The sequence below is a fragment of the Lipophrys pholis genome, assembly GCF_963383615.2.
Source record: "Lipophrys pholis genome assembly, chromosome: 13".
NCBI lineage: Eukaryota > Metazoa > Chordata > Actinopteri > Blenniiformes > Blenniidae > Lipophrys > Lipophrys pholis.
This window is the reverse complement of record NC_137632.1, coordinates 18,827,741-18,840,385: the sequence shown is the minus strand read 5'-3', so window position 1 is coordinate 18,840,385 and position 12,645 is coordinate 18,827,741. Positions and strand designations below refer to the sequence as shown.

Here is a 12,645-nt window from a genome sequence, read left to right as displayed (position 1 = left end):
CAAACGTTCCAATTGATGCAAAGTATATAGCGACTAAGATGAGTGAGGCATGAAAGGATGCAATAAGAATCTACTTGATTAAAGTAACACTAATTGACACCAGTTCTTGATTTTCCTTCTTGTGTCTGTTTTCAGTGCAAGAAATACAGGAGCCAATTCACAGAGGAGAAGAAGGCAGTGTATGAGGAGAAACTGGAAGCAAGTGAGATCTTCAAAGATAAAAAGGCTCTCTACCCGAGCAGGTACTTAAAATTCATGGGCTCTCAAGTCTCTTTTCTTTATGCTGTGGGTCTGTAAAAAGTGCCTGTTGGCATAAAGGCTGACTAGTAAATCTGTAATTCCACATTTTACAAAGCCTTTGCATATGTCTTGTGTCTCAGTGTGAGTCAGCCGTTCAAAGGAGATTACCTGGAAATCAGCAAAAACCCCAAATATCAGAAACTCAGCAGCTCCATGGATGACAAGGTTCTGTTGGCTGATGTGGTCAACAAGATCAACAGAGCTAATGGCAAGGTAGGAAAGATCATGCTTGACTGTACACAGCGAGTACCACACATAAGGTGAAAAATTCTCGCATTCAAGGTTGTTGTTGTTTTGTTTTTTCAAATCTATCTCTTCATGCAGACATACAACCTCTGCTTTAAGAGTTTTTAGACTGTTGATTTATTTTTGTGACATACCAGACAACTGTTTAGCCGTTATATATTTGTTGCTTTTCCCCTCATCAAAAAAAACTGTAAAGCTTCTGAGTTTGTGTGTTTCCTTCCTTTCCACAATGTTGGACACAGTAAATATTTTCTGCCTGTGTTTGCAGGGTACGGCTCGAATCTTCTTGCTGACTAAGAAAAACTTTGTCCTGGCTGATCAGAAGACGGGCCAAGTGAAGGCCAGCGTGCCGCTGCCAGACCTGACCAGTGTGTCGGTCAGCACGCAGAGCGACGGCTTCTTTGCTCTCAAACTCAAAGAGGTGAGAACTTGAGAACTTGTTTCTGTGTTGTGGGGTTTTACAGTCCAGTTTCAGTGGTAGAAAGATATCCATCCAGCCATCCTCTGTGCCTGCTTAACTAAAGTTAGGATCAGAGAATACCCAAGCTTACATCAGACTTAAAGAACAGGTCACCTGACCATTGCAGGAATAAAACAGGCAAATTTAAGGTCCCCACTCACCTGACATGCATGCCTTTGTGTTGCCATATTCACAAAGATAGATATCAAAATGCCTGCTGAGGCATTATTAAAAGATTATGGAGCTGTGTATACAATGTCTGTTTGTTTCAGGGATCCGCGTCAGCCGTTAAAGGAGACTTCTTGCTCAGCAGCGAGCACCTGATTGAAATCATCACCAAACTGCACCACATCGGGGCCACGACCGCAGACAGGGAGCAGCTCAACATCGACATCTCAGACGAGTATGAAACGCCACCGTTGACTCATGCTTGTGTTTGCGTTAAAGTCAACTTCTTTTTAAAGCTGTTACATTATTGTTGATTTTTATTCATGGTTTTATTGACATTTTGTTGTCCCCCCCCCCCCCCCCCCCCTGTGACAGGTTCCTGGTGCAGTTTAAGCAGGACAAAGTTTGCGTGAAATTCATCCAGGCAACCCCCAAAAATGGCAACACGGTGGCCTGCAAGCGCAAAAACAACCGCCTGCTGGAGGTGTCGGTGCCCACATCACCGTAGTGAAATCCTCCCTCTGCTTCTGTTCATGAATAATCGGCATGGGCGGAGGCGAACCAGTGGCCTGCCGCCCACTCCCCCAAAGAAACTCTGGACTCATCACGCCAGTGCCCACTTTGAGCCCCCAAAATGTGCAGTTATTCAGCTTGTTGTGTTTATTCCCCTCCAGCCCCTTCTTATCTGATTTGCTATGGCACTCCTATAGCTGTAACCATGTGCCACTGTGTATCTGGGAGGGCGAGGCAAAGACGGTCCTCACCGGGCTTGCATGTCACAGAAATCCTGTGTTTTACTGGTGTGTGTTTTTTTTTTTTTGTTAATCTGAGGTTAACGGTAGAAGACAGTTGAGATGTTGCGTATGCACAAGGAAATCCTGTTCACCAGTGGTGAGGTGGGATCGTGATTGTTCTGCCTGTACGATGACTTATTGTTGAGGGAAATCAAACGTGACAAGCTTCAGCCTCGACGAGTCTGGCCTTTATCAGCCTTTAAGCAACTCTGGCTGTAAAAAGACGGCCTAAATTTTAAGATGGTCAGATTCTGTTTTCTGACTCGAATACTGCACTTGATTTCACCTCGAGGACGAACTGAAAATTTGATTGTATGGTCTCTTATTTCTTTTCTTTTTTTTCTCCTTCTTAAAAAAAAAAAAACAGCACAGTGTTTAGTTAAAATGTGTAATTGGGGAGATTATTGTAAAAAACAAAAGAGAAAAAAGCTTGCTTCTATACTATTCTACGTGCCATTGAAGTGGTCACATGTACAAACCACAGAGATACAAGGGATCCCTTTCAGTCAGTGTTCTTGAAAAATCAATGCCAAAAATGCTTTTGTATGAGGAGCATATGTCAATCAGCCTGTGGTGGCAGATTAAGTGTTTTATTGACATTTCTTCAACACAGCACAGGTCGTAATCTTTTCCAAGTAATTTTTCCTCTCCCAAAAGTTACAGTAAACTAAATTCATATCACATTAATTCATGGGAGGATCAGAAAGAACCACTTACCATCCTCACGGACTTAAAAATCTTGACTCGCACAATCTAGCAGGAGGTGAAATACGATACCTAAATTCATCCAGTAAAGTCTGCAACAGGCTCAAAGCTTTCTCTTGTGCAAAGTGACAACCTTGAAAGTTATATTTTGTGTGCAATAAGTTTCAGTTATCCTTCTCTAGCATAAGCATAGTGAGAATCCAGAGTAGTTGCCCTTCAGCTGTACATAGGCTCTGTAGGCTGTGGCCCTGACATGGACAAAAGGGTTCTTTAGCATCCTTCTTTTAATTGCTGTGATCGTAACTAAGCAGTTTTTTTTTGGCCACTGCAGCTTCAATTATTGTGGCGCTTGACCCTCTTCGACCCCGTGTGTATCTGTTCAACGGGAATGAGCACATGACCGTAGATTTTTGATGGATCTGATTAAATCGACCATTTTTGGCTTTTCACAATTTTGTAGTGCACTGTGTAAAAATGGTATTCATGTATCACGCAAGCCAAATTTGAGTGTCAAAAGAAGTGAGAGTGCTTTATTTTCAGGCAAGACGATGATGTGCTGGTAGAGGGCTTTGTACTTGTACGAGGGAATAGCATAGCCAAACTTGGTCTTGTCAGGTTTTGCAATCCAGGGTATCTTGGTTTGTAAGTTGCTTTTTGTAATTTTTTATTTTTTTCCCCCACCAATGTCACACATGACACGGGGACTTCAGACTCCCTTTTTTCCCGTCCCACGCTCGGGAACGATGGAGCTGAACGCCAGCTTTAATGTGTTTTCTTCCTCTGGAGCACTGTTTCGCTACAGATTTGCTCGGATGACATCTTCCTCCCCTGCTCTCTGTCTCTTTTCTCCGTTTTGTATTTGAACAATGGCTAGAACTTCAGAGATGACGTCTGCATTCTTGTGTGCCTAATGTAAACCTGTGCAAAGAAACAAAGTGGTGGGGAAAAATGTTTTAGTAGAACTCAATGTAACATTTCCAAGTAATCCTTTTTTAAATTAAATAAAAGTTAAAATAAATGTTATGCTGGGCTCCTGTGACACTCGTGATTCATCCTTTGTATACGTCACATAATTTTTAAGGCAATGGTTCCCAATCTGGGGCTTGCGCCACGTGTTAAAATATTACAGTGAAGCCAAATACTTGATTGTGAAATCGGAGAAGGGGGTGGGAATGATGTCCTTTTCAAGAGGCAGTCATCCACACTTCCTCATGCATTTCATGTTCTCTAAATGAACAGTCAATGGTGCTTCAGACCATTTTTAACAGCTCTTAGGTGAAGAGGCTTTTGAACACCGACCTGTGTGTCACTCATCAGAACGTTACACCACACATTATTTCCAAGGACCTTGGTTACCGTCTATCAGCAGCATCAACCAAGGTTTGACGTGAACATGTTTTTTAAGGGGGGGTCGCATCATTTAGGCTGGACAGCAAATGACTTGTAGTTAAGCAGCTGGCCAGATGTTTTCCATCACATCTGGGGGAGAGCTGTCCTAGGGTTAAATTCCACGGCTTTGGGAGAGCTGCCGGCAACAGGTCTCTGGGGAGCAGCCCTCAGATTGAACACAGAATGGTAAAAATAGCATACCATTTTGGGCTGCCCAGTACCCGGTTCCCACCACTCCACAGGCTGGGAAAGGGAGTCGGACTCCCAGCCTCCCAGTGGAGGCTCAACCCTTGATGGGACTGTAGAGGAATTTAATGGTCCCATCTTTTGGATGATGCTGATCTGCATCAATGCAGCAAAACAGGAAAACTGCGTTGTAGCTCTTGACAGAGCCGCTTTTATATAGTGAGTTCCTAGAATATTATGAAATACAGCATACATCCCATCAAATAACGATATTTATTATGATTATAAATGCTGTAACATATTTTTCTCTAAGTTACAAGCATGGCAGCGGCACCAGTGTCCTTCGTGTTTACACAGTAAATGTCACGTCAGTGATATGCTTGTCTCTGGCGACATCCAGTGGATTACAGATGGAATTACAGTAAAGATGATCCAGTACAGCAACTCTGTGGTCCCACAAAAAATCCAATCCAATACAATGAAATGATAATGTGGGTTAAAAAAAAAAAAAAAGTCCATACTGATAAAACGAAACAAAATCACAAAATAAGATTAATAACACTATGCTGTGAAATGCCACATTTGTACAAACTTTACATTTTTGGGATGTTTCAGTCCTTCAGTATATGTTTTCTGATGACTTTTATTCTCTACATTTAAGGCTAAAATATCTGTTGTTTCTTCTCATTTAATTCTCCATATTGGTTCCTCTATCATTAGAACCTCAGAGCCTTTCAAATCTACAGTGAAAGCAGCTGCAAGTTATCCAGGGTGATTATGTTACATTATGTATATATATATATATATATATATATATATATATATATATTTTTTATTTTATTATTTTTTATTTCAGTTTCAAGAACAGAAATAGAAAAGCATCTTTGTTTGATTTGGGGATTTATTTATCTTCGGACTCAAAACTATAATACAAGTTGAATCATGATCTCTGTCATCAGTAATGATTAAGATTGTGTACCTACACTTTCAATAAAGTTAAAAAGTAGTTTGTTTTTACTGATGATTTTGAGTACATGACAAACTACACTTCATCTATAGATCTATACTTTTAACAGCGTATTTACATAAGACATAAGAAGTACTTATAAAAGCATTACTATGATTGAATGATTCATTGAAATATCTAATGATACAGATTTCACATGCAGTTTATCGATATTAAAATGTCACTATGAAAAATAAAACATAAAATTACACAAACCTGTATTGAATTCACAAAAATTAACGTGAAAGTCAAAACTACACACTGATATTTCCCCCAACAAATCTTCAACATGTTGTGACAAGGTGATAATCGGTTTCAAACATACCAAATCTCTAACTTGCTGCTTATAATTTGTTCTAATGTGGATCAAATATGTGTTCATGATTATTTAAAAGCATTGCATCATGTAATATACATGTGCGACTATTTTATTTAGGTAATTGGCTTAAGTAATGTGATGAAAAGCAAATTTAATTGCTTTAACACTTAGAAATTCGGAAAAAAGTCAAGTAACATTCTCCCTTTGGTTTCCTATTGAACTTGAATCCCTTTTTTCTAAGAAAATGCTCTTCATGCTGCTTTTTATGTCATGTCATTAGCTATAGACTTAACATTTCATATGATGGAGCGCCTGTAAACAACTGGATCACTTGGGAAGCTGTGTGAGGATTTCACATTCTGCTCAAAGTCTTGCCAGTTGCTGTAGACTGTAGGTTTTGCTGATGGCGATACAGCCAATGAATAAGAAATCGGCTTGACAAATATATGTGTGCTCCTGCCCAGGCTGTTGCACCAGCATTTGTCTGGAGCCCAATTATGAGTCTGTTTACCAAACTGCATAATCTGAGCTTGCATTACCATACAGCATCATGACTGACACGTGACTGAAAGCTTGCAGAGTCTGAATAACTTCTCATCCGGCTGGAAGTGTTTTTCACACACCTGTTTCACACAAACATGAGATACATCCGGTTGTTTCGGCAGAGACATCATCATCATCATCATCATCACCACCACTCTCTCTTTCTTCCTTCCCCTCTCTCTCTCTCTCTCTCTCTCACAGATACATGGTGAGAAATTTGTGACTGTAGACGCCTCAGGATAAAAGCTGTCGAGAAAAAAACAAAACGGTTTGTGATTTGATCCGAAGATAGAGTTTACCTGATGGTAGCAGTGAAGATAAATGGGGAGAGATCGTTGATAGTGCTGATAATGGTTTCCATGGTTTTCTTAATGGTTTTTTTCCCTGCAACTTTGAAGGCCTGGCCATGTGAGATCAGAGCTATGTGATCATTTTCTGGCCCATTTTTATATTTTTGGTGCAGTCACGTTAGTTCAAATGCACACAGGAATGTGAGTGGTACTCCTCTCACTTTACTTGGAATACCACCCATTTGTTTGTGCAGTTTGTCCGCTCGTGCCGGGGTTGGAAATGATGTCTAAAGTCTATTGTAGGAGTTATCAAAGTGTGGGAGGATCAGAAACCCTTCTTTTCACAATCTGAAATATTATTGATAATAATGACTGTTGGGGTCCATCATCAAGAAAAACCATTAATAATATTATACCATATTATAATTGTATAATGTATAATATTATTATAGTTAATCCTTTCACTTGGTTGTTTTTAGTTATGATTTGTTCACATGACTTAAAAAAGTAGAATCATGCTGCAAGAATGTATCTCCTGACTGATCCTTTGTAACCTCCCTACTTTTAACCAAATAATAACGGCTTCCTTTATGACATGCTACACTAAAGAGCTGCAGAGCTGCTGTCTCCCTCTATTGTGTTCACTGAGCTTGTTGTGTTCATGGCATTAACCAAAGCTGCTCAAGAGTTACTATTTCACTGAGCATCTTCCTACATCTAATGTAGTTCAAGCTTTATGAAATAATTGTTGCCCTCAGGCTGACAGACTTAATGTGCACATCATTAAGAGTTGAGGGACACAATTACAATTGTTGAGTGCTACCTTCTCATATAGATAGATAGATAGATAGATAGATAGAATCAGTTCAAGTTTTACCTAAATAGAATACAACACAATACAAATTAATACAATTTACAGCACTATTAAATCAATATATTGTAAGTCAAACAAATCAGGACAGAATTTGTTTTGTTGCAAAATGTGACAAAAACTGTACATGTTATTGAACAAGAGCTGAAGGTCAGTTCAAAGAGCATCGTTTCAAACTGGGCAGTTTTATTCAACTCGGATCATTTTTGTGTTGACTCACCTCAGTGCTCTAGATGGGCTGTAAAATCTTAAAAGTTCAGTTAAGAATGTAAATATATTTATTTAACCATCTATGTCTCCTGTTAGACATGTGATAATAATCACTTGGTGCTGTTGGACCTCTGTTCAGTATAGACCCAGTCGGTAATATTGTTAATCAAACATAATAGTAAGTTTTTGAGTTAGATGTTTCTCAGAGGATCTCTTGTGATCACTGTGTGGTTTTAATTATGTATTAAGTGAATAAAGCATGTGATCAATGTCAAATCAAGGATGTTTTGTCTTTAAAAATAAAAAAAAAAGCAATAATAAATGACAATGTGCCACAGTGACTAACATAATTTAGAACTAATTGACATTCAGGGCCCCACGGAGGGAGGGCAATTAGACATGTTGCCCCCTCGTGCCACACTGAAAGCTTTGTCCCTGGGTCATATTATCATCACGTTAAATCACGCAGGTCTGTTATACTAGGGACATGTCACCTGCTGGGCTTGTCACCACACACGTGCAGTTCTCAATTCAAGACACTAGAGGGCAGTCAAATCAAACATCTCGGACTAAAATTAAATTAACTGAAATGAACGTTGATGGAAATTCACAAGAGTAATCAAGGGAACCTTATGGAGGAGCAAGTCATGAGGAGCACAGCTTTGAGATTTCAAAAAGTTGCTCGATGTTTTTAAGTGAATTTCACATCTTTGTCTGATTTTGGGAAACCGAGCCATTTAAATAAATTTTCCCCCCAATCTCAGCCAATTTAGGCTTTGAGCACTTTCACCAGAATCCATAGTAGTTTGGTGACATAGGATGTGATGTATAATTTAGTTGACAAAGCACATTTATCATCTTGAAATGTGAGCCAAGTGATAAGAGCAACATTGAAATTCATTTATTTACATCTGATTGTATGAAAGCTGCAGAACTCCTGAAAAGCCACAATATGCTATAGAGCTGTGAGTTATGGATCCTTGTTTTATCCTATTCAAGTCTGACTTTTTATATCCTGTTATTGTTTTCTTTTTGTCTCATGCCTTCTGTTTGTCTTTGGACAAGTTGCCCATAGTTCTTTGTCTCTAAATATTATTTTGCTGCTGTACATCTTAAGAAAATGCCTCTCGGAAGCTTGACAAAAACTATATGAACTATTTGCCCATACAAATGGCTTGCATTGCAATTAATAATTTCCAGGCTAAACAAATGAGCCAGTTACATAATTCTCAGTGGAAGCTGTTATTATTATCATAGGGCAGTTACCTTCATGGAGGATACATATGCTCCTGCTTGTTTTGTATTAAAGCAAAGACAAGGCTATTAAAGGGTGAGTCGGAACAAGTGGTATTTAATCTGATGTTTAAATGAGGTTTGTCATTTGACCTGTGAAAGTTACTGAATTATTAACTGCAGAATCCCTTTTGCAGTAATTTGTTGCTGCGATTAACCTTACAAAGTACCAATGACTGTGGAGAGGTTTTACGATAATAGCCCCTTTAAGGTGAATGCTTTGAAATTCTGGTGACACACACGACCTTGTTTGGCTCTCAGGGCATGGCTCACAAAGCAGAAAGAGTTGAAACATTTGTGAGACTAAAAGACACTTAGAAATGACACTTTGATGAAAACTATGATGAAGAGTTTAACATACTCTGGAGGGCTTCCCAGCATGGCTCTGCAGGAGATTATAATCACCCCTATACTGTAAATGTATCCTAATTTGAATAAGAACATCAAATGATACTGAATTAAAATCCCAAGTTTGAGGCCATTTGATTTGTAAATTTGACCTGCTGCAACCTCTGTTAATCATCTCATCCATAGCACCAAATCAAACCTGGAAATAACATCCATTTGCTCTTTGGAGTTACCGAGTAGCTCCCATAAAAGCATTTAAGATTAAACCAAGGTGTTGTCCATTTTTATGTCTCTGATTAGCACAAACCCTTTTAAACCATGAATTTACCTCCACCAGTCAATGAGAGTCAATAGATCAGATTGTTTGGGTATTCAAAACAATGAATACCCAAATACAACATGCAAGGCCCCGCCTCCTTTTCACCTTCTTCTAACCTTCTTTTACATCTTTCATTCCACATTTCAACCGAGAATACATGTTTATGTATCATACTTAAAATGGATGATATGTTTCTTGGAAGCACCTCTTTCGAAACTTGTAAGATAAGAGGGATTTGTCTGACTGAAAGTCATCTAATAAGAAAAATGGTATCTTATTTAAGTTTGTCTTATGAAAACTGATCTCATTTGACCAAAAATAAATCTAACCTTTTCTTACTAAGATATTTCAGATGATATTGAAGTACAATGAACTTGTAAGTAACTAGATACAACAATAGTTTGCACAATATTTCAACAAACCAATGAGACAGTTTATTCCTTATTTCAAGAGTTAGGCAAAAACAAAAGTTCTAAGTTGGAACTTCTTATGAAATGACAACAGCTAGTGTCCATATATTACATTTGCAAACATCCCAAACAAAGACCTCCAAGCTCAACCTGGGCTCAAACCATGGATTTTCTCCCTGTAGGACACACGTGATAACCACTACTCCCCTGCGCAGCCCCCACCGTGCTATAATTATGCTTTAAAGCAACATTGATCTATCGTGGTGGATGTTAGTTAACTGGGCCGTCACAGCGTCAAGGCTGATTTCATTATTGAGCAAAGGAGTTTAGGATGTAGATGTCAACACAGTGGGCACCACTCTAGTGATTTACTTTGACATAAATCTATGGAGTGATTTAAATGAAAGCAGTCACTGGGACGGGGAAGAGACGATATGTCACTTGGGGGGAAATTAATTTCTTTACCTTTTGAGTCAGACCAATAAGTCTAATGTGTTATTTTGAAGGTCATTCCCATTGTGCTGTTATCACATTTTTTTTTTTTTTTTTTGTTATTGCGTACCACATTATTATTCCAGGCTGATGTATGGGTGAGTGGAACTACCCATTGGTCATTTTTGTATAAGTGTTTGATTATGGCTGGTGGGAAGTTTTTCTCTCTCTGCTTTGCTACTCTGAAACCTCAATATTGTATAAGGATTTTGTTCACGCTAAATCTTTGGAGCAGTCGGCACTTGAGTGACTGATGCCGCTTGGCATGATGACTCGGCACAATCCTGGCAGCAGCAATACAGAAGATGAGCTTAAAGTGGGAAGCAGACAGGGAGGGACACCCACCACAGACACAGAGTATTACATTACTGCTGGTGGCAGCGTGTCAGGCTGTCTGGAGGGAGGCAACTGAGGCTGGGACTGACCTGATTAATGAGTGTTACTGGGTGGTGGAGAGTTTGTGTCCTCGCTCACCCTCTTGTCACTAGCACACTCAATGGCTTCATCAATTTGTAGCCATTATCACGTCAATGGACAAGAATGGACGGAGGAGGGTTGGTGTGAACTGAAGGGGGGAGGGAGGGGGCGCTTCTGCTGCGCCATCTGTGGGCATCTGAACACGAGTGAGGCAAAAAGTTGTCGCTCTATTTAAACTACTGTGCTTAATTTACACAACCAGAATATGCATGTGAGTTGGATATGAACATTAAGCTGATTACAAACCTAGAAATACTTCACCTAAATATCCCTTAACTTAAATGTTCTTCATTGGCTTAGAAAGCATAAATATGACGGCTCTTATTCAATAAGCAATAATTAATAAAGACGACTTTGTAATTAATTTTGTAACAAAGTGACCACCTAACATCAGTTTTATTGGCTAACTATATGAACATAATGCTTAACTTTCAGAAAAAGGGGCCATGTGCTTAACCCATGTTTCTTAATGCTTGGTAAAGGAACGCACACAGTTCACTTTCTGCAGTATCTACACTTGCCCTTGTAAGTTTGAGCAGGCAAAGTGATAAATCATTGCTATCACTTCGTTCATTGAGCTAACAGAAGTCGTGTCTGTTGGGCAGAAGCATGTAGGTACGTGTGAACACACGCAGCTGTGGACCTGATACGGATAAGCAAATAGCTGCACACACATCATTAGGCGGCCATTTGCAGGCATTTAGCAGCAGAGCCGGTTTCGCTCAGGAAGTGAGAGGTATGGGAGTGCGTCTGGAAAAAAGTGCATCGCATGAATTTAAAACATTGTGAGTCAAAGCAGTTTCCTGCAAACAGAGAAAGATATAAAAAAAAAGACTGCAGCTTTATATCTGATTACCAAACTCACGGAAATTTTAGTACGCTTATTGCCAGTAATACTCTGCATAGAAATAACTTGCTTTACAATTACTTCATGATTCCCCACACTTCTCATAATGTTAGCCATAGCCATAACCAATTTGAATGCCCAATTCCCAATTAAAAATAGAAAAATCTGAAAGTTGGATGCTTCAGAGACCGTTGGGGGTGAAATAATTGAGGTCATTCCTCAACAAGTAGTTCTTATGACTTCAAATTACACTCATCTGTTACCCCCAGCCCCTTTTTTTCTTCTTTATTGCTACTTAAACTCTTTGGGTTGATATTACACAAGCAACATCTGCGTTTGGAGCAATCAAAGAAATGAAAGCATGCAGGGGGGGTGGGGGTGGGGGGGTCAAACAGAAGGTTAAGGAAAACAATAATAAGAGAAGTAGTAATGTGTAAGTCTAAGGATGAATCAGACAAATTAAATCTATTCTTGAGATTGGAGGGGTGACAGCCCCACCTCTACGTCTGTCAGTCCCGTCTGTGTTGAAATGACCAATTAAAGCAAAGCTAATGTCACTTTTAACCCCCAAATAGCCTCTATATGTGTGTGCGTGTGTGTGTGTGTATTTGTGTGTGTGCACGTGTGTGTGTGCTTAACAATGTTTTCCTTTTATGAAAAATCCACCATACTTACTTTCATCATGTTGCTCAAACCGAACCCAACAACAAATGGTTGAGTTTTGCTCATCAAAGCTCTGCAGAACCTTCTTGTAATGAAAAGCTTAGCAGTTTATTTCTTGGTCTTGCAGTGGTTTGCACTCTTGCCTCAAAGAGAAAATATCCTCAGTACATGCTGATGAGTTATGATTAAAATAAAAATGTGAACAATTTAAGCACTGCTTCTTGAAATGTTCTTTTGGGATTTTGCTGGCAGACATCTTCCATTCAGCTCAGGATCTGTTTTTTGTGTTTTAATGAGCTCAAGTTAGGA

At 39.3% G+C, this 12,645-nt stretch overlaps 1 protein-coding gene across 2 annotated transcripts in view; it reads left to right on the top strand.

The window, feature by feature from the left end:
- myo1b (myosin IB) overlaps nt 1-3,711 on the top strand; it is a 65,831-nt gene extending 62,120 nt beyond the window's left edge. For both annotated transcript variants that reach the window (XM_080478430.1, XM_080478429.1), the window contains 5 exons: nt 136-242; nt 381-513; nt 815-967; nt 1,279-1,409; nt 1,550-3,711. In XM_080478430.1, coding sequence (XP_080334556.1) covers nt 136-242; nt 381-513; nt 815-967; nt 1,279-1,409; nt 1,550-1,682 — 657 coding nt within the window. In that variant the 3' untranslated portion in view covers nt 1,683-3,711. The remainder of the gene's footprint in view (nt 1-135; nt 243-380; nt 514-814; nt 968-1,278; nt 1,410-1,549) is intronic.
- The last annotated feature ends 8,934 nt before the right edge of the window (nt 3,712-12,645 follow it).